The sequence below is a fragment of the Meles meles genome, chromosome 10 (assembly GCF_922984935.1).
Source record: "Meles meles chromosome 10, mMelMel3.1 paternal haplotype, whole genome shotgun sequence".
Classification (NCBI taxonomy): Eukaryota; Metazoa; Chordata; class Mammalia; order Carnivora; family Mustelidae; genus Meles; species Meles meles.
In genome coordinates, this window is record NC_060075.1 from 69,337,241 (window position 1) to 69,365,210 (window position 27,970).

The following is a 27,970-nucleotide window of genomic DNA, read 5'->3' on the forward strand; positions in this document are numbered from 1 at the left end:
AAGGCTCAGTCATTTTAATTGCAAAGACAAGGATATATACAGCATCAAGTACAGCTTAGTTTGGAGGTCAGTGACCTTGCGGTAGGTGAATATGAACTATCCCGGCATAGGAGCAACTGGGATGATGTGGTCGAAAGGTACAGTAATTTCAACGACAGCGAGTCACACTGGGAATTCAGGTTCTCTCTCTTTCTTTTTTATACGACTCTAAATCCTAATCTGACAACGGTTTGAAAAATCTTGTTCAACTTGATCGAAGGCAAAAATGACTGAGAGTTTAAAAAAATGTTCAGTTCATTACTGGATTTGAATCAGATTCATATATATTGACTATTAATTCTGAAAGCAGAATTATGTTTTCATAAGCAGTTTGCATGCCCTGTAGTGATTTAAAAAAAAAAAAAAAGTTTAACTATAAAACTCTTAATGTGGTTGTGCCTTGACACCTAGAGCAAGAGAGGGGAAAAATTACATTTGGCAATGTTGACACATTGATTTCATTTTGCCTAAAAAGTAGGCTAAAAACAAAGCCATACTATTTACATAGGAATTATGAAGGAGTGTGTAAAACACTCAGACCACGGCACCACAGTGGGGTGTCACCGAAACACCACCTCTACCAGATCTCATTTCTGATATGGAGGGAGGCAGTGTCTCCTACGCCTACCTGGAAAACGTGTGTTTTTTGGTTGCTCTAAGCGAATGAGTTTATTCTAGCAGGTAGAAGCAATACAATTTTAATCAACAGTGATGAAAGACTTTGGGAAACCATCACAATGTTGAATAATATTGCATCTTTCTATGAAAAGCAATACTGTTATGAACATTCAACATCCAAAATGATGGGCAGTGCTCGTATTTATGCCTTTTGATCATTCTCAAAGATGCTTCACCACGTAACTCTTGTCTTTGTCCCATAGTTCTTGTAGCCAAAAGAAAACACAGACTTAAACTGAAATATTTTCAAAAGATAACTATTTGGCAGTGGTCATGGGTGTATATAATTTTGCGAGATACAATGGCCCAATAATAACACCTGAGGGATATTTCCCTGTCTGCTCCCACAAAAAATACTAGGGGAGCCGCCTCCTCCTCATATCCTCCAGCTGTAGGCTTCCTAATTAAAAAGGCTGAGTTGCTTCCTGCTCAAAACACTTCAAAAGACCTTTTTCTTGCTCCCCTTACCTGTCCCTTCTTATTTATGGAGAGCCACCCTGAATCAGAAACCACGAAGAGATGAAGAGACCGTTTTATTTTATTAAATTGAAGGACATTTAATATTCATGTTAAAAAAAAAAAAGACACCACAAAAAGCCCCAAGTAGCTGAATTAGCACCTCAGTAATTTTAAGGGTGTGAGAAAAAGGGAAAATGCACATGGCATATTTTTTTAAAACATAGATCTATATGTAGCATAATTTTTAAAATGAATATTTCCTTATTGTTAATTCCCCCTTTTTAAAAAATGAGGCCATTTTTCACTTGTGAAGTACTCTAAATGTGACATGTTGAAATCCCACTTTTTTTTTTTAAAAAAAAACACCGAGTTTACCTGACCTGTTCAGAGCTACAAACCACTGTGAAAGTCCGCCTGTAAGTTCAATATTTTAGGCAAGGATTATTTACCTTGTAAAATTCAAGTGGAGGGTAGATCTAAACGTAGCCAACAGAATCATCTTTTACGGATTTAAAATAGAAAGTGTGCGAATGGCAAACACTGACAACCCTTTTTAAAAGCTCAGTCTCAAGTTAGGGTCCACAAAAGCTGGTCCACTTTTCCAAGTGCCTGCCAGTAAGGTTATTTCAGCAGCGCTCTGACATGTGCCTGTGTGTCCTTTCCGCCAGGGAAAGGCAGGAACGCACATCATTTTGCTCTTTGCAAAGGGTCGTCAATTGTCCAGGATCTGCCTGGGGTCGGGATGGAGTGAGATGAAATGATTTTTGGCCGGTGCATCTGCCAATTCCCTTCAGAGCGGTCGAGAGTGGGGGTCGGCAGCCCAGCTGCCATTGGAGGGTCAGTCCCAAAAAAGGCCGCGCAGGACAGAGAGGGGGAGACGGAGAGAGGCCGGCTGCGCCCTCCTCCCAGCCCTCCCGCCCGGGCGCCTGCGCCGCCGCTCACCTCGGTGTCATTGTTGAGGTTCCAGAGGTCCAGGCGCCCCATTCCGTCCACGCAGGCAAAGAGCGCGGGATGCACGGGGGACCACATGACATCGTACACATAGTCTGCATTGTCTTCAAAGGAGTAGAGCGGCTTGTTGTGCTGTAAAGCAAAGAGACCGTGAAGACTCGGTGGCGCTGCCGCCGCCTCGGGCTGTCTAGCGAGCCTAATTAAAAACTTTGCACATTCACCAAGTGTCATAAAACTGCCCGAGATGAAAGTCCCGAAAAGGTGAACCGCAGCTTTAATGTGACTAGAACTGTCCAGTGGCATAAATAAATACTGGGGGTCGGGGGGAGAGGGGGATGCTGGGTGGATGGGAAGCGGGGACTCTTAAGGGGCTGGGGCCCCGGACCTGCGGGGGAGGCGGTCTCAGACACAGGCAAGCGAGCGGTTCCGTGCAGGTGGACGTGGCCGCCCATTAGCTCGGGATTGTCGCCAGGTCACGCTCTGCGAGTCGCGCGGTGCCCGGACCCCACCGCCGTCCGCCCGCGAGGCTCAGACCCGCGGGAACGCTCTGGAAGCCCAGGCAGGCCCGGGCGGCCCAGGACCTTCCGCACGGAAGGCAACGCCTGCCACCTCGTGGTCTTTGTCTGGAGCTGCAAGGCGGCTCCTGGGCCGACTCTGGGCCAGATTCATACTTGAATGGTTCCTCTGCAGCAGGAAGGGGAACACATGTTTTGAGGGGATTTGTAGCTCTTCTGGGAGGTTAGAAATCTCGGGGTTCTAAGACCCTAGTTTCTCCGCCAACTCAGGTGGATTGGTGTAGCTCAACGGAGAAACCCCTAAACCTTCACCGAAGATGAACCACATTTTCTAGATCACCCAGTATTTCCAGCAGCCCTGAAATTGGTGTTTGGGGGGAAATGCATTAGCACACCCCCACTGCATACAAATGCTTCCACTCCAGAGGGATACAATAAATTAAAATGGCACTCTTGATTTCCAGTGAATATTGTCACATCAAAATAGCACAGAAGTCAGAGGCAAGTTTGAAAGTACACCAGAAATAAAATGTAATTGGACTTCATGAATTATTCATTCCATCTGGCTTGTCTTATTCTAATTTCTGCATAATGGCTTTACTAATCCCTGATCAATTAATGTAAAATGAAATTTAAATGATAATGAAAGCCCAAGAGATAAAAGAAATTAAGTATTCTTATATCCTCTGACAGAAATCTAAACAATGGGAGTTTTTTTCCACAATGTCTTCTTCATCCAGTCAGCTGTCTGTATTCTCTTCGTGGGTTCGACTAAATGCCTGTGCAGGCCAGAGTAATAACATCAAAAAATATAACACAGAATATGAACAGTCAAATCCTTCATGCGTGGAATGTGCAAAGAATGTATCTTTGGTAACAGCTCCAAATATCAGAGCAGAACTCTCAAAGTGTCCCGCTAGCAAAGGTTAAAATGCACAGAATGGACGTGCTGAAATCGAAGTGAGACAAATCAGTAAGACAAAAACCTAAAGCAAAGATTTGTGAAGGGAGTAACTCTAAGTGATTTCTTTTTCCATGAATTCTCTTGCTTTGACGTTGCTCCGAACAGAACACAATTATGATACTAGTAAAGCCACACAGATTTGAGATGGGCCCCTGAGCACAACGGAGGGTAGGTAGCAGATGCAGGAGATACGTTTTATTTGCAAAAAGTATCTAATGGGGGGAGTAATTTGAAAAAGGACATATGGTATTGGGACCTCAATAAAGAATTCAGTGGACATTAGCCTTATAGTTTTTTATTTTAATATTCTATAACTCTTTTATGCCAGGATGTTTGTTATAAACCATGCCTTCAGTGTGGTTTCGAGGTAAAATTATTTGCCCAGTTGCTATTTATGGAGCTTCTTGCTTTCTCTCATGCTTTGAACTCAGTGATTCAAAGTACCTTGTCTGGAGAATCTGAATATCCAGTGAAACCCTAAAGTGACAATGATTGTATCATTATTCCTTACCGGGATGGAGTAGCTGGTCCTTCACTGACCACTTGTGAATATTAAATTGTAACTCTGAGTAAAAGACTATTTCTGGGGCGCCTGGGTGGCTCAATGGTTTAGGCTGCAGCCTTCTGCTCAGGTCATGATCCCAGGGTCCTGGGATCAAGTCCCGCATTGGGCTCTCTTCTCGGCAGGGAGCCTGCTTTCCTCTCACTCTCCCTACCTGCCTCTCTGCCTACTTGTGATCTCTCTCTGTCAAATAAATAAATAAATAAAATCTTAAAAAAAAAAAGACTTTCTGCCCCCAAATGCTTGATTTTATAGCTGGCTAGTCACTATTTGTTAAAGGACATGAGTGACACATTTTTCTTCAAGTCAAAGGGTGGAAAACACATGCTTAAAAAAATTGGTTCTCTCAGAACTATCTCTCAGAGATATTCTCTCAGAGACTATCCTCTCTCAGCAACCCAGCTGACAGTAAAACTGAGCATACGGAGGTCTAGATGGAGACCCACACACACACCCAGACGTATATGAGACATGTACCCTGTTATCCACAGTCCTTGTTTTGATCAATCATAAAACCACCCAACCTTAAACATTTACTAGGATGCTGATACTATTTGATACATTAGTTCTCCCAAGAAATTATCCTGTTAATCTCTACTTTGCTGCTTCTTTTTTTTTTTTCCTTTTAGTTGCTGTTTCTGTGAGGAACTTAGTCAAAATTATCATATATCCTGGAGACTTCACTTTTTAAACATCTGGAAATAACAGCCATTGTTCATGTTACCAAAATCCAATTTTCTCGTTTAGCAGGATTGTGTTGAAATGTTATTACTGTCTAGGTTTCCCTCCAACTTCCTCATCATCCCCAACCCTCCAAATTGAACCTCCCATTGTAAAAATCACTAGTACATTTTTCTGGGTTATAGTATGTACATGTTTAGGGGAAGAAAGAAGGGCTTATGTTTTCAAAGGCTTTTTTTTTCCTTGATAAATTCATAGGCTGCGAAAGTCTTGGTCAGGACTGAACCCACTGTCAGGATACCAAGTGACAGCAAGGAACCACTAGTTCCCAAGTGTTAACATTATAAGCTCTAGGCATAAGCTAGTTGCCTCTCTTCCATCCTTAAGCCATACTATTTTGAATAGTAATCGCACTTTTTTTTTTTTTTTTGAGAAAGGAATTCTTCATTCTTTTTTATTTGGGGCTCAAAGGTTAATCTGAAAACCCCATTATAAATGTGGCGATGGGGATGAAGGAGGGCACTTGCGATGAGCACTGGCTGATGTGCGGCAGTCCTGGATCCCTGTGCTGTACGCCTGAAACTTACAGAGCACTGTAGGTGAACCAGCTGGAAGTAAAAGACAAACCTTAAAATGTTATGCCTCAGATGTTTACTATAAAACAGTTTCCAGTAGATAAATATATCATGAAATATTAACATCCTCATAAAATATGTCAAAAGCATTGGGGTCTGAAGATTCCCTTTTTGTTTTTGTTTTAGAGATTTTATTTATTTATCTGAGAGAGATCACAATTAAGCAGAGAGGCAGGCAGAGAGAGAGAGGGGGAAGCAGGCTCCCTGCTGAGCAGAGAGCCTGATGTGGGGCTAGATCCCAGGACCCGATCATGACCCGAGCAGAAGGCAGAGGCTTTAACCCACTGAGCCACCCAGGCGCCCCTGAAGATTCCATTTTTGAAGTTTGAAACATCAGTGTTTGGATCCATGGCATTGTCCTAGCTGGCTAAAGCATCACTGCCGATTTTAGGATAGCACAAGTTTCGAAAAGATGCAGAGGGTGGGGGCAGATTCGACTGATGATTTTTGAGGAGGCTCCTGTAATATCATTTGTGTCTCCTAAAGCTACAGAAGCTGAAGGACTTAAACATTCACTCTGCAAAGTACTCAAGGCCATTTCATAAACTCAGTAACTCAGCATGTTACTGCAGCAAGAGTCTTTCAAAACCATCGGATTTCAGGAGACACAAGCCTCTTGGCCTGCGTCGCTTCCTTTCCTAGTGGCGTGCTGAGAAGGGGCCCGCTGCTTGAGAAGAAAGACGAGGAGAAGTGCACGACCACCCACGTACTATGTGTGGGACACGTGCCAATGAGACAAAGCCGCCACGACACGCAGTGCTTTTGACAAGTTTCCCAGGCCGTGCCCCAAGACCCCAAAATATCCAGACGCAGCTCGGCTTGGCCTGAGTGCCCCGATTCTCAAAAAGCACAGAGAAGCAGGCGACCGGTCGCCTCCCAGCCAGACACGAAGGGCAGGGAAGGGGAAATTGTTGAGCCTTTGCTGTGCCTGACTCTACACACACATTGTCTAAATTAATCCGCATAAAATCATGGTAAGGTAGACGGTATTTACAGGAAAGAAAATTATAGTTCAGGAAACTTGGGTAGCTTTCCTGAGGCCACGGACGTTGATAAGTGGTGGAGCTGGATTTGGTTCTATGGGTTTCCTAGCTGTTAAGTACAACCTTCTATGTGATGGACCCACGCGGTCCTCTATGAAACACAGAAATGGTCTTTGGTCTTCACAGCAAACACAACAACTCTGTTACCTGTTGTTTCATTCAATCCAACTGATATTCACTAAGCACACACGGTGTTGTGTAGCTTGTAGGAAGGGGTAAAAAATAGCACAGAATGTTTATTTCATTTCCTGAACTGATCATTAACCATCCTGAAGATGTTACGCATATGATTCCAGGCATCTTTAGCTGCTGACGGCATTCACAGAGCTCTTTTGCTCCAAAAGAAAAGAAAAGGACTAGGATGGGAATGGCCCTTTAGTCGGCAGGGTTCATCAGCAGCCCATGAATCGGAGAGTTTCAGAAAGTGACACTAGGAGGCCGAGATCTGGTTTCTAGTTCACCAAATGTCTACATAGCTTTGAAGGAGGCTGCAGTGACCTGAGGTGACAGAGGAGGAGAACACAGGACGCATGGGCCAGGAAAGGCAACAGGAGAAAGCGGACACAGACTATGGATGGTGGTAAATTCAACCTAACATCGTGGACTTTAGTTTTTTCATCTCTAAGATGGAAGGTGGGAGCAACCGGCTTCAAAGAGTTCCCACCGGCTTTCCAGGACTCTGCTCTGGGACAAAGAGCGAATGGAATAAAGTTTGTGAACGTTTTTTTTGTTTTTGTTTTTACAAAGAGTTGTTCAAAAATAAGAGTTATAATTAGAGCCATCTTCCTTGAGGTTCTGCAAAATTCAGAGCAGTGACTTTAAAACATTTTATTTCATAAAAATATACATCTAAAAATGTACCAGGATGGCTTTTTGTGAGAAACTGAAAATCATGAAAGGAATGACAGATCTCTTATTTGACCAACTAAAGAAGGGATAAAGGATATTAAATTTACATGAAAGAAGCAGGTAGTGAAATCTGTTCCAGAGCAAAACTGTACAACATCCATCGGCATTTCACAATAAAGACGTGATCTCTCTAGTTGAGCTTCGATTTTATAAATATACTTCTGATGATGACTAGAGCTGCGTATTTTTCCGACCAGTTAACTATGAAGTGATTTCATGAAAGATGAACTTCCATTTCTGAAGTCAGATATATATCAAAGCCACATTTAGAAAACATGATGTTTTATTTTTTTCTATGTTATGTATTTTCCTCTTATCAGAATCTCTAGGCATTCTCAATAGGGTTTGGCTTTTGAAGGTTGGGGAATAGGAAGATTTATGTTAAAATTCCTCCTAACACCTCCAAACACTGTGGTTCTTGAGGTCGTACTTGCCTCTAATGATTAGCTTTCAAAGGAGATTTAGTGGAAATGCTTACCCAAACCAGGAAAATTTCTTTTGGAGAGAAGGGGACGTGGGGAAGGAGCAGGGATAATGCGTAGGTAGGTGGGGAAGGGGCCAGAAAACTAAGAGTAGAATGTCTATATTTTATTCTGAAATAAAAAGAAAACAAATTGGGATCTTACCTTGAAACTATATCCTGTTGGGAAAAAAACGGTGACCAAAATACTAAACAATGAGTAAGAAGAAAATGTCCTTCAAAAATTGTCATGTGGGTTCCTGTAAAGTAATTAAAATAAATAGCCAGCCAGTTCTTCCAGGAAACATTAAAATGTGAGACCACAATATCACTTTTAAAAAAAAACCACCAAAGGACCCCAAAACTTCAGGCTCACACAAAAATGGATGCCTCTACCAGAAAAAGAAAGTCCTTATACAAACAAACAAACCAAAACTCACAAACCAAACCAAACCAAACCAAAAAAACCAACTCTCTTGGCCAAAAAGAGGTGTTGTGAATTTGGTACTATCATTAGAAAACATTATTTGCAACTTAATTTGGGATCCTTCTAAAGCGCAAAGTATCCTGTGTTTCACCTTCATTTCTATGGCTCATGTTAAAAACAATACAGACCAGACCTCAGTGATAGCTTTGCCTGTTCCCATCACGATCAGAAATCTGAAATTAGACATAAAGAGTTTGGATGAGCAATTCTCAAAAACACATGGATAGCGGGTCGGCTTGTTGTCCGTATGCACTAACCAAAACTATGTAAGGACCTTCATTTGAATTAGTAAACTTAAAGTAATTACAAAGAAGTTTCTGGAAATCCAGGAATGTAGCATTTGCCTCTCTATAAATGTGGAAGTTTGGCTAAATAAGTACTGAAGCCACATAAAAGGTGTCCTTTGTTGCACTACCTTCCTCTCCTCCTTATTTGCATGGAAGAAGCCTCCTAATCCAGGAGGCGCCACCAATGAAGAAGGTAATTATCCATATAAAAGAATGTATACATATTCACAGGTTTTGACTAGTATTTGAGTGTTTAAAGCCATAATAAAAACTACCAGCTTTGCCTAATTCATAAAAGGACTATCCCACCCCCCCACCCCCACCCCCCACCACACTGGCTTGATTTTGATGAATATCAGCTCCACCTAATGGTTCTTCTTTAAAATGGGCATTTCAGGGCGCCTGGGTGGCTCAGTGGGTTAAGCCGCTGCCTTCGGCTCAGGTCATGATCCCAGGGTCCTGGGATCGAGTCCCGCATCGGGCTCTCTGCTCGGCAGGGAGCCTGCTTCCCTCTCACTCTCTCTGCCTGCCTCTCTGCCTACTTGTATCTCCCTCTGTCAAATAAATAAATAAAATCTTTAAAAAAAAAAATAAAAATAAAAAAAAAATAAAATGGGCATTTCAGTAGCACAGGTCTGTACAGAATCCAGGTGCAAACACTGAAACGGACTGGGAGGCTCTAAAATTGCTGTCTGCGTTCATCTTAGCTGCTCTGGCCCTTTTGGTACCGTCTGCCTTCCTGCTTGTGTTGCGGCAGGCAGAGGGGTCACCGGATCGCCAGAGCCCGGAGGGGCTGCGTTGGTTCTCCGTGGTACGACTGAGGTGGCTTGTTCTCTGGACTGGGGACTCTCTCTCTGGACTGACATTCTCTCTCTGAAGGGCCACGCAGCTGTGGGAGGCAAACAACTCAACAGAACCCCTTGGGTGGCTGCTGTACCACTTCTATTTCTACTGTGGCCCCGTGGTTTCATGTCCAACAGGACAGCAGTTAGAGAAAGAAGCATTCGGCGATGGTAAAGAAAGGCCAGGTAGCTTAGAGACTGTATTTGGGTGGGAAGGAAGGATGCTGGTATCAAGAATGAGGGCTTGTAGAGGGATGATGAGGGGTTGAACCTAGCAGCAGCTAGACGTGTGGCTGTATCCTTGCCTTGAAGACTTGGAAAGTTGGAAGAATGAGTGCAAAAAGTGGTATCTGCCGGCACGGCTGTGTTTATTCATTTATTGCCTATTTAATGTCAAACTCTAGCTGCATTTTACTAGCGGTTAGAGTGAGTGGCAGAACGTCTCCACGCTGATGCTGAAGCTGTCAACCTCCACTCTGGCATCTGGCTTACAAATTGTCTTACCAGTATAAATAAACTGCTCCATATCTCTGTATGTGTAATTCTTAAAGAAAGATTTAAAACATAGAAAATTATAAACCTAGATGCACGCATTACACCTTGATTCACACTTACTTTTTAAATTGCCAGGTAAACATTTGCTGGTCCCCAGAGCTACTCTGACATTAGTGGTCTCACTACACTTAGTAAAGATGACATTTTGACCAATTCCATTTTTTGTTCTAGAAGTCATGTACCCAAATACCCAGATTTGTGGATTTAAAATCTAATGGCAAAATGATTTAAAATTTTTTAAAGATTTCATTTATTTATTTGAGAGAGCGAGAGAGAGAGAGAATGAGCACAAGTCAGTTGGGGGAGGGCAGAGGGAGAGGGAGAAGTGACTCCCTGCTGCACAGGGAGCTCCACACAGGGCTCGATCCCAGGACCTGAGATCGCAACCTGAGCCAAAGGCAGATGCTTAACTGACTGAGCCACCCAAGTGCCCCCAAATTATTAAATTTTTTATTCTACTTCTTGCATCAGTGGTTGATCATATATATAATCTATATCTATATCCCTCTATATATCTCTACATATACATCAAGAACACATTTTCAAAGGGTCAAGGCAAGTTTTTTGTAGGTCTGCCCTCCTATGTCTCCTGGTATTAAAAGTAATACATTTTTTATATTAAACCTAATACTAGTATAGCTGATATTTAAATTTATTTCAATCATGGAAAAACCAAAAAGGAGAATCCCGCATAGCAGAAATTCAAAATATTCTGTTTATATGTAGAACACACTGTTTCCTATTTTGCAACAGATTTGCTTACTTTATTCTGTTACACCTAAGCCAAAGTGAAATGAATCTTTTCAAAAAGCAAACAGAAGCTAAATATGAGGCCAAGAGATTCAGGACATTACACATGGCTGCAGGAAAATAACCCACATGAATTAGGAGCCCTGGACAAACGGCAAGGTTAAGGGGCCACATGAAGCTGGCCAAGATGGACCCACACTGGTGTGGTCCAAAAACCATTACTTTGGGTGGTAAAAATGAATTTTGATTTCTGTTCCAACATCAGACACCCAGTGTAGGTTAGATCAGAAGGTGGGGGTTGCAGATATCGTTGAATCTCGTAACCATGAAGACACTGTGTCTGTTCTTGGTTACCCTCATTCTCTCTTTAATATCATTTCCTTAGAAGGAAAAGGTGGGGAAGACAACTTGTGAAAAGCAAAGGCAAATGATTCCACTCTGGTTAAAAGAGCCAAAGAAAATATCCACAGCCCTTACTTCTTGCACAATGGGAAAGCCCAGTCAGTTGGGAGAAGGAGTCTCAAAACCGTTTGTACGTATATGGATTATTCTCATCTTCTGTATCAACAGCAGCTCCAGGGATGTGTTGGTGGGTGAATGTGGGGAAGGGGGGTGTGGGGAGGGGGTAAGAGGACAGGAAGTATGAATACAGGCTCCGTCTGGCTATGACTTGATGATCACATTCTTGTGGTTTCTTTCAAAGTTAAAGTATTCGCCCTGGGTGAGCTTAAAAAAGGAACCCCTCTTCCTCCTCATCCTTCAACTCCTGCCCCTGTCCACCCCCACAGAAAAAAAAAGAAAGAAAGAAAGAGGGAAGGAAGAAAGAAAAAGAATTTGATGACTGGCACACATAGTTTTATTGAAAGCCAATCTTAATGTCTGCTATCTTGTGTACAGAAGGGAGGGGAAGGGGGAGTGAAAATGAGAATGAGGAGAGAAAAGTAAGTCAGACACCACCTGAATACTGTGTTTATCAGAAAGGCAGCCAGTGGGGCTTTGGGGTTGAGGGGGAAAAAAAATGTGCTCTGTCATCCGGTAAGTGTTACTGGCAGTGAACTACTGAGTTTGTTAATCTTCTTTCCCATTTTAAGTGTTATGCGTAGATACTGTGGTAGCAAAAACTTTAACTTGTGATTTTTATTGTGTTCTTTCTCTGATATTTGAACACTGAACAGACTGCTAGCAGAAATAAATATGCTCAAGGCCCTTTGTTAGAATTATGTAATTTTAAATGTTTTCATCTCATTTTAAAATAATCTAGCCCATTTTGATAAAATAGGTTATTTTGCTTAGGACATCTAAAAGTATTGGCTTAACAACAGTGAATTATTAAGGACCTACCGTATGGCTTTCTACTTTGGGCAATCAGTAGGAGAAATACACGATCTAACTCTGTTCTCAAGGACACACAATCCAGGTAGGACGATGAAAATTATGCAATAAAAGGAGAAGGATACAGCTTATTTGGAGGTCTGTTTTCTCATTTTGTTCCAGAAGGAGCTATGGTGTCTTACAAGTTAAATGTCTGCAAAATTAAAAATAAACACACAGCAGAGGCAGGTAGGATAGACAACGTTTCCTAGGATTCTGAGATAAGTTGATTATTACAATCGGGGCCCCAAAACAGCCCTAAATTTCCTGACAACTAAGGCAAAACATGTCGTATCACAAGTAGGTATGTGAATTTCATCATCTGAAGCAAGAAAGATTACAAATTCCTCCTCAAAGACACATTTTGGGGAAAAATTCAGGGAGGAATTTATCATGTCTGTGAATTCCTGGAAAAGAGACTGGCTTTCTGTCTTGTTTATACCAAAGAAAGAGAACAAGTAGGTAGCCAGGTGCGAAATTCTGTGGTACAGCTGTTCGGTGCCAGAGGAATTCGGAGATTGAGGGGGGAGTGGGTGTTGGTGGTTACCATGGTCTGATGTGGTCAAGGAAGGTATTATCTAGGGCAGGTGATGGAACCCATCTCGAAAGACGCCTAGACTTTGACAGACGGGAAGGAAGCCCCTCAAGGAGGGGAAAGCAAAACATGCAAAGACCTGGCTGTGAGAACCAGCACGGGATTCCTGGATGGAAGGGAAGCCGGGAAGCGGGGATGGCCTGGAGGACTCAGAGAGTTTGTCCTGAGGAATAACAGGAAAGGATTCCGGTTTGTTTAGGGCGGGGCTGGGGCCATGTTGTGAATGGTTTTAAGTACAGAGTTCAGACTTTTTGATGCAGTGAGCTACTAACTTCTTAAACAGGGATTGACAAGTGTGCAGAGCATGGAAACTTTGCGTGAACAGATGCTGACGTGCCCACGTTTGTGTGTTTTCAGCTCTTCTGGTGGGGACAGCTGAATGATGATCATTAATTGAGCAGGAAGAAGAAACACAGTAGGGGAGGAAGATATATATATATATATATATATATATATATATATATATATATAATTTTCCCCCTTGTTTTTCCTTTAAATATGGTGCATTTGAGTCTCTAGAGAAGACACTCAGGTTAAGCTGGCAGTGGAAATGTAGGTCTGGGATTGTAAGGGAGGGCAGGCTTGAAGTTCATGGCCAGGAAGCATCCCTGAGAGATGCTGAGGGAGAGGAGAGAGTGGAGAGGAAGGAGAAAAACAAGGCTGTGACAGAAATTTTGAGAAACTGGGTTAATAAGGAAGTGAAGGGGAAAGAACCAGAGGAGAGATCTAAAGCAAACCAAGGGACGTAACAGGGGCTGGAGAGGCCACAAGAATGAGAGGCGGAGAGAGCGATGTAAGGGTGAGTACTCACATTTAGCAAGTAGGGGCTTACTGACAGCCTCGGAGAGATAGAAGCGTCAAAAGACTAATCGGGTTTGTTAGGAGGCGGGGGTTGGGATCTGTGGCTGTGGGCGGTGTGGATGCACATTGGCTCTTCAAGTGGTTTGGCAAGCTAAACCAAATTTTAGGACACGTTTGTGATAGTCGGAGCTCACCCATCCATCGAATCATGAACCACCAATCTCTAAGAGGACCCTACCATCACTGCTGTTTTTGTTCAGGGCTGCCTCCTTTTTTTTTTTCTCGCTAGGTCAACCCACTTGCCATTAGATGTAACATCCTTGACATTTTGGACGCTTTCTTATGTGGATTAATATCTTGAGCACCTGGCACCAAGCCTGGCAAATAGGAGGCAGACAAGATCCCTTGAAAGGACGTGATGAAGCAGGAAGCTTCTAGGTGCAGCCCCATTTCTGGCTGACACTTAGGCGCAGAGCCGTGAACTTTCTTCTGGTTCTTTGCACTTGCAATTCATTCCTAGTCTCCTCAGGGCTGAACTTCTGCCTTTCTGATTTTTTTTTTCAAGATTTTATTTATTTTTTGACAGAGATCACAAGTAGGCAGAGAGGCAGGCGGGGGGGAGGGGGAGCAGGCTCACCGCTGTGCAGAGAGCCTGATGCGGGGTTTGATCCCAGGACCCTGAGATCATGACCTGAGCCCAAGGCAGAGGCTTAACCCACTGAGCCACCCAGGCGCCCCCCGCCTTGATTGATTTTTGATTCAGCCTTCTCTTATTCATCCAGCATGCTCCTTTGTTTCAGAATCTTTCCTGTCATTCAGGTACCTTGAAACCTATGACAAAAGTTATGCTTCCCAGTCATGGCAAAGATTTCAACATGTTTGTATACCAGGGGCAAGGAACCAAGAGCAGGGCACTCTTTTGAGGAGGAAAAGTGATATGAAAAGTAGTAATAAAATGTAGGCTACTTACTGGTGACTTGGACAGTAGAAAATCTAGCCAGAAATTTCCTCTGTATTTTTAGGAAAAAGGTGTTGGAAATTAAATGTCAGGCGAATGATGAATTGTATTTCTTTAAAAACAAACAAAACTTATCCTTGGATTGAAGGCATCAGTATGTACCTGAGAGGCTTGGTAACATATACATTTCAGTTGGGGTGTGTGTGTGTGTGTGTGTGTGTGTGTGTGTGTGTGTGTGAGAGAGAGAGAGAGAGAGAAAGACAGAGAACAGACAGACAGACAGAAACACACACACACACACACACATACAGACATACTTTTCTAAGGAATATTCTTATTCTTATATATTTATTTGTCCAGAGAAGAGCAGTGACGCCCAGAAACAGGAGAATGGTGTGCTGTGAAAAAGCCTGAATCCAGATAACACCACACAGCAACTTGATATCCTGTACCAGTGAGTAAATATTTTCTGACCATCGTGACAATGGTGAAATGTGTCTTTGGATTCAGCATCAACAAAGTCACTTCTCACATTAACCACATCACACCAACTGTTCCTACTACTTTCCCTCAACATCTGCTGCCCCTGGGAGTCAACCTTGGGTGGACTGGAGCTCTTCAAGCACTGAGGGTGTGTGTGTGTGTGTGTGTGTGTGTGTGTGTGTGTGTGTATGAAAGGATCTCATTGGAACATTCATTATTGTTAACTTTTTTGGTCCATAATCAAGGTCAACTGTGATCATGAAATGTCCTTAGCTCTTGTTATGGGCTGCACTGTGTCAACACCAAAGTTCACACGTTGAAGTTCTAACACTCCAGTACCTCAGAATGCGACTGTATGTGGTGAGAGGGTCTTTAAAGAGGAAATTAAGGTTAAACGAGGTCATAGGGTGGGCCCTCATCCAAGGTAACCAGAGTCGTTATGAGACAAAAAGATGAGGACACAGTACAGAGGAAGACCATGTGAAGGCACTCTGACCCCACCTGCCAGCCAAGGACCCCGGAAGAAACCAACTCTGCCAACACCTTGATCTTGGACTTCTAACTGGCAGAACTCTGAGGAAATAAATTGCTGTTGTTTTAGCCACCCAGTCTGTGGTACTTTGTCATGGCAGCCTTAGCAAACTAACAGAGTTCTCAAATGAAAAGGAACATCTCTTTTTTCTTGGCCTCTAACACACATGTCTTACTGCCCCTTCCACTAAGGGGGCCTGTACTGGATGCAAAAATATGCCCCTTCTGGAGACAGCAGAGCCTCCGTTCTATTTCTCACTTAGCTTTAAACCATACCCAGAGTTCGGCAACAGTGTTAAGACAATGGAGACAGGTGAGGACGGGGAGTGGAAAGCTATGCGGCATTCAGTCCCATCCCAAATCAAATGGGCCACACCGTTGCAGGGATGGAACTAAACAGGAACCCGGAATTTCAGCTATGTTCAATTCAATCAGTCACTTTAGCCTGAAGACAGCTCTTCCCCTTGCGCCCCCCCACCCCCCAAACAGAAGTCTTTTGTGCTTGAGATGAGAGTTTATTTTGGTTTAATTTTGTCACCCTCTGCCGGCTCAGGCTTGGCCTCCCTTTCTTTTAGGAAAGGTAGTCAGAGGGTGAGATGGGCGGTGGGGTCAGAGGGCGGGAAAAGGCAACGCGAGCAGAGGGGCAGATGGAACATGACAAGGTTCCCAAAGCTCCCCCCATCTCATCCAGGGGTTGGGGTTGACCTTGAACCTCGAGCAGCCAGGCGCCTGCCCAGCTCTCCTTTATCAGCCTCCTTAAAGGCTAGTTACTGCTGAATGGATTCCTGAGGCTGGAAAAATTTCAAAGAATTTTTGAATACCTCTCTACAGTTCTCTTCTCCTAACAATAGGATCTATCAAACAGCGAGGAGAAGGCTCTGTTTAAAAGCACAGACAGGAGATCAGCAGAATGTGTTTGATTGCTAAAGTGACTAATTTATTTTTACACAGTATTAATGACGCTACAATAACCAATATCTATAGCCTGGTTTTGACAGTTTATTGCAAGGGTTCTCATTGTTTGGAAAAGAAGAACAAGGAGAAAAAAAAGAAAGTACGAAAGAAAGAGAGTGTTTTATTTTGCTACATTTCCATTTGTTAACAAAACTCCTCATAAGCAAAACCAGAGGTCATTAGCAAACAACCAAAACATGCCTGTCTCCAGAAGAACACAACTCCCTTCATCATTTAAAATACAGCTCTGCTGAAAACCCAAATCATGACAAATCCTTAACATGAAAAATTCAGTGCAGACTCGAAACCACCTGACTTTACTTTGGGTTTGTGTTCCTTAAAATTACCTAGAAAATACCATAATCTTCTCTTCGAGCGGCTGGACGGGGGCCAGGGCCCTGGCTCCGGAGGCAAAGGGCAAAACTAAAAATCACGTCTGAAGAGACAGCCCCACCCTCTCTCCCAAGTCCACTTGGCCCCGTGACAAGAAGTGAGGTCCTACAGCACATTCATCCTCGGCCTGGGTTTCTGGCCCAGACTTAAGACTCTTAGGACAAACGAAAATAAAATCCAAAATGTTATCACCCGCACCTTTTGAAGTCAGACCGGCTTAAGTGATTGTTCTGCGTACGCGGTGAGTAGCTCACATGTGGCGTACAAGAGGGAACACAGAGAGCAGTATTGAGGTGTAGCTTTGTTTAGGAGAAGGATCCTCGGCTGAGAGTTTAAATTCCAAAGTGATTCTTGGTAATAATCTTGTGAGGTGTCTATGTATGTGTACATGTGCACGCGTGAGAGAGAGAGATTTCTTTTTCTTCTTCTTTTTTTTTAATATTTTGTTTATTTGACAGAGAGAAATCACAAGTGGGCAGAGAGGCGGGCAGAGAGGCAGGCAGAGAGGCAGGCAGAGAGAGAGGAGGAAGCAGGCTCCCTGCGGAGCAGAGAGCTGGATGGGGGGCTCCATCCCAGGATCCTGGGATCATGACCCGAGCCGAAGGCAGAGGCTTTAACCCACTGAGCCACCCAGGCGCCCCCTCGAGAGAGATTTCTACATCAAACAAAACCCTTTGAGAGTGAAAAGTAGAAATGGGGACTCCACCGTGGGGGCCTGTTTGCTTGGTGCCCCCAGACCATAGGTAAGCCTCTCTGGGCCCTTCATTCTCCTTCACTGAAAGCTTCATTTCCCAAGGACTCGCTCTCCCCAACGCCCACCCACTCTGACACCCCCCGCTCTCTCGTGTGCTTTGGATGGGTGAGAGCCAGAGAGAGTGTCAAGTAATTTTTACCTCCTGCCGAGCTAGTGACAGGCTCAGCACAAATAACTACATCGAGAAAGTACCTCCATGCCGCAGATGCCACGGCCAGCCCACCAACAAGACAATCCGGGGCTATGAACACCACCGTCTGGTCCCACTGGGGCAGATCAGTGCTGAAATGGTAAGGCCAGGCTTTCCAAACACGCTTCCCTCCATCCCCTAATCAAAACCCTCTGCTCCAGCCGGTGTCTGCACTCACAGACGCAGAGTCCCTCTGCACTCTGAAAACCTCTGGCCCTCCAGCCCCAGTTCCCCTTGGAGAATGTTCTGCTCTCTCCCCTTCTCACACACCGGCCAATCCCGTGGTCCCAATCAAGGCCTGCCTCACCCACAATCACCCCTCAAACACCGGCGCAGGCGCAGAGAGGTCTCCGTCCCCCAGGCACTGGGTCTGGGGCTGCCTTGGAGTCTGTCTGAGGCTGTTATATTTAATATATTCTTACTTCATTCCTAAATTGTTGTTTAGTTTTCCAGGTAGACGGCGGGTTTTTTCTTTCTTTCTTTTTTTCTTTTTAAGATCTCATTATTTAGAGTTTTGTATTCAGAGCAAAACTGAGCAGAAAGTACAGAGATTTCCCACATAGGCCCTGCCCCAACACGTGGGCAGTCTCCCCACTACCCACAGCCTTCCCAGAGAGGTAGATTTTTACCAGCGCCGAATCACGCTGATACAACATTATCCCTCAGATAACACCCATCGAGGACGTGAGGGCTCACTCTTAGTGATATCCACTGGTTGGGTTGGGACAAATGTGTACTGACCTAGGGTCCACATTGTACTGTCACACACAATGCAGTCCCACAGCCCTGAAATGCCTCTAGTCGAGCAAGGTTTTTCAAACAGTTCTGGAGGGCTGGGGTTTAATTCTCGAGGGGAGGGAGATGCTAGGAGTTCTCTAGGAGAAATATTACTTTTATATTTTCCTCTGGGTAATAAAAGTCAAGAGATGAGGTTAAACTGCTTTGGGTCAGCTGGATGTTGCCATCTTCTAAGCATGTTAAGTCAGAGACAGGCCTGCAGGAGAGTTTCCGTACAGTCACAGCAGACCAGGGGGAAGAAACACTGAGGAGTCGTGAGGAGGAAAGGAGCCGTCTGTGTCAAGTGAAGGTCATTCTTGGTAGTCATCACACAGCACAGGGTCACCAGTGAAGTCAGCCTGAGACTCACACCTTGTCACCACTTTCAAAGAAAACTTATCACTTAATATAGTTCCCTTAAATGGTATTTTGGGGATGGTAAATCTAATTTGTAATTTGGGGGAGCCGTAAAAATTAAGAGTTATATCCTCTAGCTCATATGTATTTTATTTTTATTTTTATTATCATTTTAAAAAATTTATTTATTCATTTGAGAGAGAGAACATGCGTGTGCACACCCAGCCAGGAGAAGGGCAGAGGGAAAGAAGTAGACTCCCCACTGAGCCTAAGGTGGGGCTCCATCCCACAACCCTGAGATCAGGGCCTGAGCCAAAATCAAGAGTTGACACTCAACCGACTGAGCCACCCAGTTGTCCCAGCTCATATATATTTTAAAACCTTCAGTGTGTTTTCATTACCCATTCAAACAGAATCCAAGTTCCTCGTTGGGCCAACAAGACCATGCTTACTTGACCTCTGATTACCTTCTCAACCTCCTCTTCTGCCATTCTATTTTTGCAGCAAACATGGAGGCCTTTGTCCTGTTCCTCACACAAACCAAGTCAAGCTTGCTCCTCGATTCACAGTCATTCACATTTGTTCCCTACAACAGCCTCTTTCCCCTCACCTTCACAGAGCAAACTCCTTTCACCACTCATCTCTACTCAGGTGTCCTCTCTGCGGAGAGGACTGCCCTAGTCACCCATCTCAAACAGCTGCCCCTGACATCCTGTCACTCTCTACCTCAATCCTGCTTCATTGGTTTTCTAAAACCTACCACTATCTGAAATTTATTATGTATAGTTGGTCTTCATTTATTAATGGATTCTGTATTTTTGCATGTGCAGGTTTATTTGTAAGCCCCAAATCAGTGTTTGGCAGTCATTCACAGACAAGGGCAGAGAGGCATTTCCCAGCATGCACCTGGCATGCACATTCCCAGCTATGGCTGAATAAGACAATGCTCTGCTTTCTTGTTTCGGTTCCCATACCATAAATAAATGCCTTTTTTGTAGTTTATTTCATGCCATGATTTTTCATTTTTTTAAAGATTTTATTTATTTATTTGACAGAGATCACAAGTAGGCAGAGGTAGGCAGAGGGGGGCGAGCGGGAAGCAGGCTCCCTGCTGAGCAGAGAGCCCAATGCGAGGGCTCAATCCCAGGACCCTGAGATCATGACCTGAGTGGAAGGCAGAGGCTTAACCCACTGAGCCACCCAGGTGCCCCTGATTTTTCATTTTTATAGTTTTTTTTGTTGATGATTTCACTGTTTATAATGGCCTCCAAGCATGGTACTAAGTTTTGTCCAGTGCTCCCAAGCACAAGAAGACTGTGCTGGGCCTTACTGACAAAATATGGGTTTCTTTCTTTCTTTCTTTCTTTTTTTAAAGAGAGAGAGAGAATGTGTGCGAGCAAGGTGGGGAAGGGGCAGAGGGAGAGGAAGAGAGAGAACCTTAAGCAGGCTCCATGCAGGGCTCAGACCCTGATATGGGGCTCTATCTCATGACCCTGAGGCTATGACCTGAGCCAAAATCAAGCTTAACCCACTGAGCCACCCATGTGCCCCAAAGCAAGATCATGTATTGATTGGTTGATGAAAATATGGTAACCAGAGGCTCTCAGAAACCTAATCCTGTATTTCCCCTGGAAGCAATGGTTATGGGTTTGTCAATTTGTTATGGCAACTTTACAGAACACAACTGCCATGAATAAGGATTGGTTATGTTTGTTTCTTTTGATGTGCCAATTTTTTCTTTTCTTTCTTTTTTTTTTATTTATTTACTTGACAGACAGAAGTCAAAGTAGGCAGAGAGGCAGGCAGAGAGAGAGAGGAGCAAGCAGGCTCCCCGCGGAGCAGAGAGCCCAATGTGGGGCTCGATCCCAGGACCCTGGGATCATGACCTGAGCTGAAGGCAGAGGCTTAACCCAATGAGTCACCCAGGTGCCCCTACTTTTTTCTTTCATCCAGAATAAACATACCTGTGAAGTCAAGTATTTTGTCTATCTATGTTACTTTGTTCAGTGTCTAGACCATAATAAGACCTCAAGAGTTGTGTATTAAATGAACAAATACAAAGAATGCATATCTTATTCTCTGTTTATATGTATTTGATTATAAAGAAAATAACTTAAGGTAATTCTATAAGTTGACAAGAACTTTTTCCTTTAAAGTCCATTCCTTACTCAAGTCTGAGTAACAAGATGTATACTACACATCCATTGGTAGCAGGTATCCTGTCTCATTTCTACTCTTGTGGAAGTCCTTGGCATAAGGTTAAACATACACTAAGTTCTTTTTGACTGTTGGTTTAATGAACAAATAATTGATCAAATATACTATTCTTTTGATTAGAAGGAGAGAAATGCAAAATGTTGCCTTTACTTAGTAGTAGAATATATTTTTTAAATATTTATTTATTTGAGAGAGAGCACATGCATGAATGGGGGAAGGGGCAGAGGGAGAGAATCTTTAAGCAGAGTCCCACTGCATGCAGAGTACATTGTGAAGCTTGATCCCAAAACTCTTGAGATCATGCCCTGAGCTGAAACCAAGAATTGGTCACTCAACCAACTGAGCCAACCAGGTACCCCTCTGTTTTGTAGCAGAATCTTAATTAACTTCATAGTGCTATCAAGAAACTGAGAACACAAGCCATAGACTGAGAGAGGATATTTGCAAAAGGCATTTGATAAAGGACTGTTATCTAAAATATGCAAAGAACTCTTAAAACTCAATGATAAGAAAATAAACTACTTGATTAAAAAATGGGCCAAAGGCTTTAACATATACCTCAAGAAAGAAGATAAATACATAGCAAATAAGCATATGAAAAAATGTTCCATATCATGTCACCAGGGAAATATAAAACTTCAGTGAGGTCCCACTACACACTGGTTAGAATGACCAAAATCCAGAACCCGGCCAGCACCAAAAGCTGGTGAGGATATGGGGCAACAGGAACACTCCTTCATCACTGGTGGGAATTCTAACTATCTGATGTTCTGGAAGAGAAAGAACTATGGAGATAATACAAAGATCAGTGGTGGCCAAAGGGTAGGGGTTGGGATGTATAGGCAGAGCACAGGATTTTTAGGGTGGTGACAGTATTCTGTATGATAATATGAGGATGAATATATATCATTCTACATTTGTTAAACCCACAGAATGTACACACCAAGAGGGAGCCTAATGTAAAGTATGAATTTCAGATGGTTGTTAATAAAATTTGCACTGTTATTATATTCTTACATGTTTTGCCATGATAACGCCCAGGTTGATATGTTTATATTTGTGTGTTCATATGGGTGTCCAGCTAATTGGACAGAATGGGGGGTGGAGATAAATGGAGTAGAAACAAGTGATACCTGGAGAGGGCAGTCTTCAGAAATATCAACAAAGAATGACCAGAGGTGTCTCTGCAGGCCTATAGGATGCAGTCACGTTTCAGTCACTTGGTGCCTGAATGCGCATTGCAATAAATTTGCAATAAATATAAAAGTTCAGAGTTGATCTTATTGTTGATTACAATATAACTGCTACTGGCTGAATTCACTTATGTGTGATTGGGCAATAGGATAATCAGCCTACGTTATCTCTTAACCGTTGACTACTCTGACAACGCAGTGCAAATACGGAATAGACGTGAAACACGGCCACGGATCTTAAGAAAGCTCATGGTTCAGTGGAAGAGGGAAACAATAAATAAATAAATACAACAAAAGACTTTTACATTGTATTTGGTTGCTGAATTTTGGGTGTTAATTGAAGTTATTTTAAGAAGAGTTTCATGGGGCGCCTGGGTGGCTCAGTGGTTTAAGCCGCTGCCTTAGGCTCAGGTCATGATCTCAGGGTCCTGGGATGGAGTCCCACATCCGGCTCTCTGCTCTGAAGGGAGCCTGCTTCCCTCTCACTCTCTCTGCCTGCCTCTCTGCCTACTTGTGATCTCTCTCTGTCAAATAAATAAATAAAATCTTAAAAAAAAAAAAAAAGAAGAGTTTCATGACTATACCATGATGCATGGTTAAAGTTATTCAAACATCTGAGTCCACTACTAAACGGCAAATGAAAATAGGCAGACAGTTCAAACTATTAAAACTGTTTTTTTTTTTAACACAATGATATCTGAAAGACTCAATTATAATCAATGTGAGACAGAAAAAATATGGGACTATAAGGATATGGGAATCACTCCTCTCGTGACATTGGTTTTCTTTTTGGTAAAATTAGGGAATTAAACAGGGGATCTATAGCGTTCTCCTCAGACCTGACTTCTATGACTTAAGCCAGATTTTCTTGTTGCCCTTCTTTCTCATTTCCCTACACACAGACTTTGATTCTACAAAGAACACGAAGACTGTTTATTTTAAAAAGTGGTATATTTATTTAATCACTATCCCATATGGTGCTGGCATTGTACCTGACTTCATGGAAAGTTCCTTCCTCAGCTTCAGGAGCCCTGACATACACCTTCATGTCTAACTACTATTCTGGACATGTAATTCTTCCTATCTTTCAGTCTCTATTTTCTTTCTCTAGATACATTTGAGTTCATTAATCCTTTCTATCCTTACTAGGTTTTGGAGGGGTTTTGTTTGTTTTTTTGTTTTGTTTTGTTTTACTTTTTGGGTTTTTTTTGTTTTGTTTTGTTTTTTTTGTTTTTGCTTACTTGTTTGACACTATTACTGGAAATGCAAATTGGAAAGACTGCATTTAGTACTTTTGGGACTGATGGTTAGATGCTTGTCCAAAAGGGTGGGAAACCACAAAATGTAGGTTGAGGTGTTTGAAATGATTAGGAAAGCAAGTAGAGCTGTGTCAGTCAGAGTTTCCATAACCATGTTCCAAGGAATACTATTCTCTCAGTATGCCTGGGTAAAAATGAGTCCCATGTCCAGACAAATTTGGGAATCTATGAATGCCGTATATCCAGCCCATTTCTGAAGAATAAGTTAAAAAGTCCTCCTTGCTGAAGATACTTGTTCACTTTAACTCTTTTGGTATCTTTTTAAATCATGGAACTCCTCCCACCATTAAAAAAAAAAAATGCCTGTCTAGATTCCTCAAAATACAAACACTGTTAGATGTTGTAGTAAAAGGAGATGGTACAATGAATGGTTTTAGGAAGATTACCTACGAGGATTATGTAGGAAGAGTGAACCTGGAAAGACACCAGCCTCAGAAAAATGGGTAATAATTTTGTCACAAACTTGGCAAAGAAGACATGGTCGTTCCTTGCTCTTATGGAACTATTATTCCATACAGACAGACTATCAAGATCTGGGGAAGGGCATTGTTAGAGAAGATCATGGCTGTTCTAATTCATTACAGATCTAGAGTAACACAAAATAGCATAAAAAAGAAGAAACAAGATCACAGATGTGCACATACTCACAGATACATTGCATTTAATTTTGATGGTTCATGGATTGCTGAATTAAAGAGATGAACTTAATAGCAAAAGAATGAAAACTTAGCTGATTTACTGACCTTTGCAAAAGGAGCGTAATTGAGAGAGAGAAAAATCCAACCCAATCAGGCATAAATTAAGTTCCATAGGTGGGTGGTGGGTGGAAGCCAAGAGTCTCAAGCAAAATCTTCCTGGATCAGTGACCCATTACACCTCTTAAAGCAGCTGGGTCTGGCAGAGTGGTGGAGGGGAAATCTGGTTTAAGAGTTAAGTTTTTAATCATTAAGGAAGGTCCTTGAGGAGGAAACTGACAACTTATAAGAGACTTCTTCTTACTTTTGACTTGGGCTTAGTTCAAGCCAATGAACCAGGGGACAGGAGAGAACACTATTTCACTCTACCGCCAATTCCACAACATTCCTCTCCAGAAACTTCCACAGAGCTGGTGAGCTTCCAGTAGTAAACACTGAGGTCTGTTTCCCCAGAATTTATGGGAGGGCCTGTTACCCTCCTTTAGAAGAGAAAATAAGAGTTCTAAAAGATTAATTATATTTATTTTTCCTCTACAAAACTTTTATTTATTTCTTACAAAGTACTAGAAGAATGAGAACGTTCTCCCAATTTTTATTGTCCCAAGTTGATACAGTAGTAATTTGTTATAAAGGCCCAATTCTACTCATTCCATATGGAGTGTAACACTGGCAAACTAACACATATCAGACACAAGATAGAGATGAACAAAGCAATATCTTACTTTGAGAAAAAATTGTGTAAAAACATACTAAACAGTCAGCCCAGTTTAAAGAAACATATAGAAATTGTAAAAGTAATCGGCATTAAACTATACAAAGAGAAAAATCCTTACACGTGCTTTCTTTAGACCTAGGACAAATGACAGTTTCTCCATCTTCTTGTCCTGCCATATTTAAATCCCCTTTGAGCAGTCAGGACATGGTGGGGTGGGGACATAAAAAATTACGGGGCTCTGAGTAAGGATTAGAATCACTAGTGATACCAGTTTCTTGGAGCTACGTAGGAGGAGGAAGAGAGAATATATCTTCGGCGCAAACACTTAAAAACAATTTTAAATGATAAGGGGAAAAGTCCAGTTGAAGGCACAATGGAAGAACAAGGAAACATAAAGCTAGCAGAAAGGTCAGATGAGACAATTCTGCAACAATCCATTCAAGATGGCCTCCTGCAGCAGCGTGTTTACAAAACTACACTTGGGGTTATGTGCTCTCACCGGTACAATGCCAGTCATGTGGAAGCATTCAGAGTTGAATGCAACTTCTACTCTTATGAGGATTATTATTGTTGGAGTCGTAAAGGTCACGATTGGGCTTCATCTGCATGTTTAAGTGTAGTGGTGAATTGGGAGGGAAGTCTCCGGAAGGGAGGCAGAAGTTAGCATTCTGGCCAATCTGGATGCCACTCCCAAGTGTGGCAGAACTGAAGACTGCTCATCTATGGTCTAAGACGGGAGGGGCTATGGGGTGTGCCACAAGGCTTCTGCGGAACCCATGCATTGTTGGCAATCCGAGGAAGCAGTCATCCCATGGGGCATGGGACGCGCATGCTGTGGGTCAGAATCCTGAGAGGGAGGGGACATGTCTCTCGCTGAATGACCTTAAGCCACAGGCAGATGAGGCCCCACTTAACCATAAGCTAGGATTTTTTTTTTTTTAAGATTTTATTTATTTATTTGACAGACAGAGACCACAAGTAGGCAGAGAGGCAGGCAGAGAGAGGAGGAAAGGCTCCCTGTAGAGCAGAGAGCCTGATGCGGGGCTCGGTCCCAGGACCCTGAGATCATGACCTGAGCTGAAGGCAGAGGCTTTAACCCACTGAGCCACCCAGGCGCCCCCATAAGCTAGGATACTTATCATCTTCAGAAGCAAGTCTATTCTCCAACCAGGGCATCACAGACTGTCTTTCCTTATCTGGTCCCTTTCCGCCCTCAGAGGCACCCTTTTATTCTTCCCTTCCGGTCACGTTGCACCCAGTGCTCCAGCCCAACTAAGCCAGTTCAGTATCCAAATAACAGCAATATCAACAATGACCAGGTTTAATGGCAGTAACTGCATTGCTACTTCCTGCGAGTGCTTGCCGCTCTCTGCCTGGCGCTGTTCTGAGAGCTTTGTTCATACGAACTCATTTAATCTTCACAGGTACCCTATAACGTACAGATGAAAAAACCACAGCACAAAGAGGGAGAGTGACTTCCCTGAAGTCACACAACCAGGGTGTCGACTATCCTATGCGTCTGTTTTTGAACACTCCGTTGCTTTCACTTGAAGGTCGTTCCCGGGTCCCTTGACTGAATCATTCGCACCTCAGTTTGGATGTCACCTACTTTGAGAAGCTGCTTCGGCACATTTCCTCCTCCGTACACTCCCCACCAGCTTCAGTGTGAGTTGGGACTTTCTCTAATAACTATGATTTAGAGAGAGTCAAGCTCTCTTTCTCTGGGGGGAAATCATCTCCCACAAGGGATAGACTTTGCCAGGGGTCTCTCTAGAAAGAGCCTTCCTGCCAGCAGCTGGGCTATGGCGCCCAGAAGAGGACCGTCGGCCTGTTGAGGAACCTCTTCCCTCGCTCACTTGGGTAAATATCCTCTTGAGTCAAAGGGAGGGCTAAGGGCATATACTCTGGTTGCCCAGCTCTCTGGATCATTCTCACAAACTAATTGGAATCCTACTCATCTACTTCGTAAGAAAAATATTTAGGAGTCCACTCTGCTCCTGGATGGTTGCCTTAGTTTTTTTTTTTCTCCAAAAAATTATAGTTTCTTAAATATTTCCTTAATAGGATTTTTAAAGCTTAACCTCAGCTTTCTAATTATTATATTTCTAAATTATGACTATGAATTCTACTGCTCAAAACCACTGCTAACTAAATATTTGCTACAGTATGTCTTTAATGTACAGCTTTTAAAAACCCAGGGATTATTCATTCCTGTATTAATTCAATGATTTATTAAGTGTCTACCAGGTGCCAAGTACTCTGCCAGGTACTGTGGATACAGACAGAATAATATGAGCCTACTCTCAAGGAGCTCATGGTCTTACAGGGAAGGGTTGGAAAGTCTGTGTACACTAAATGTGATTCAGTGAGCAAGAAAAAACTATTTTTATTACTGCATTATGTGTAATACGGCTACACTTAACATTTATTACAATACATAATCACTTTTGATGGATTCACTTTAAAGGTAAATGAATTTTTGTTTTTCCTTAAAAATAAAAATTTTCCAAATTTTTATTCATAAAAAAATTGAGATTATCCTTTTTCCCTCACAGCTAAGATGGGGAAAAAAAAAATCAGGTGTGATTTTCATCTTACATTTAAATCCTGGCACCGAATGTCAACGTGAAATAGGGAATATTTATTGATTTCTCAGTAGTTGTTTGGAAATTGAAGATTATCTTTCTAATCTCTGCAAAGTCATCACCTCTCAGTCACTTAGAAAATTTTGTTTTCAGATTTTTTGTTTTGTGCAAAGAGGTTTTGTTAAGAGGACTGAGAGGTAGGTTAGCTGCTAGGAGAGACTGCGAAGTGTCAAGGCGCATCTGAGGGAGGTCAGGGGGTTCCATC

The 27,970-nt window shown here is 42.8% G+C and overlaps 1 protein-coding gene across 4 annotated transcripts in view; it reads right to left on the minus strand.

Moving 5' to 3' along the window:
- DYNC1I1 (dynein cytoplasmic 1 intermediate chain 1) overlaps window positions 1-27,970 on the minus strand; it is a 301,726-nt gene that overhangs the window by 19,477 nt on the left and 254,279 nt on the right. For all 4 annotated transcript variants that reach the window (XM_046021163.1, XM_046021165.1, XM_046021164.1 and 1 more), the window contains one exon: window positions 2,119-2,259. In XM_046021163.1, the coding sequence (XP_045877119.1) occupies window positions 2,119-2,259 (141 nt within the window). The remainder of the gene's footprint in view (window positions 1-2,118; window positions 2,260-27,970) is intronic.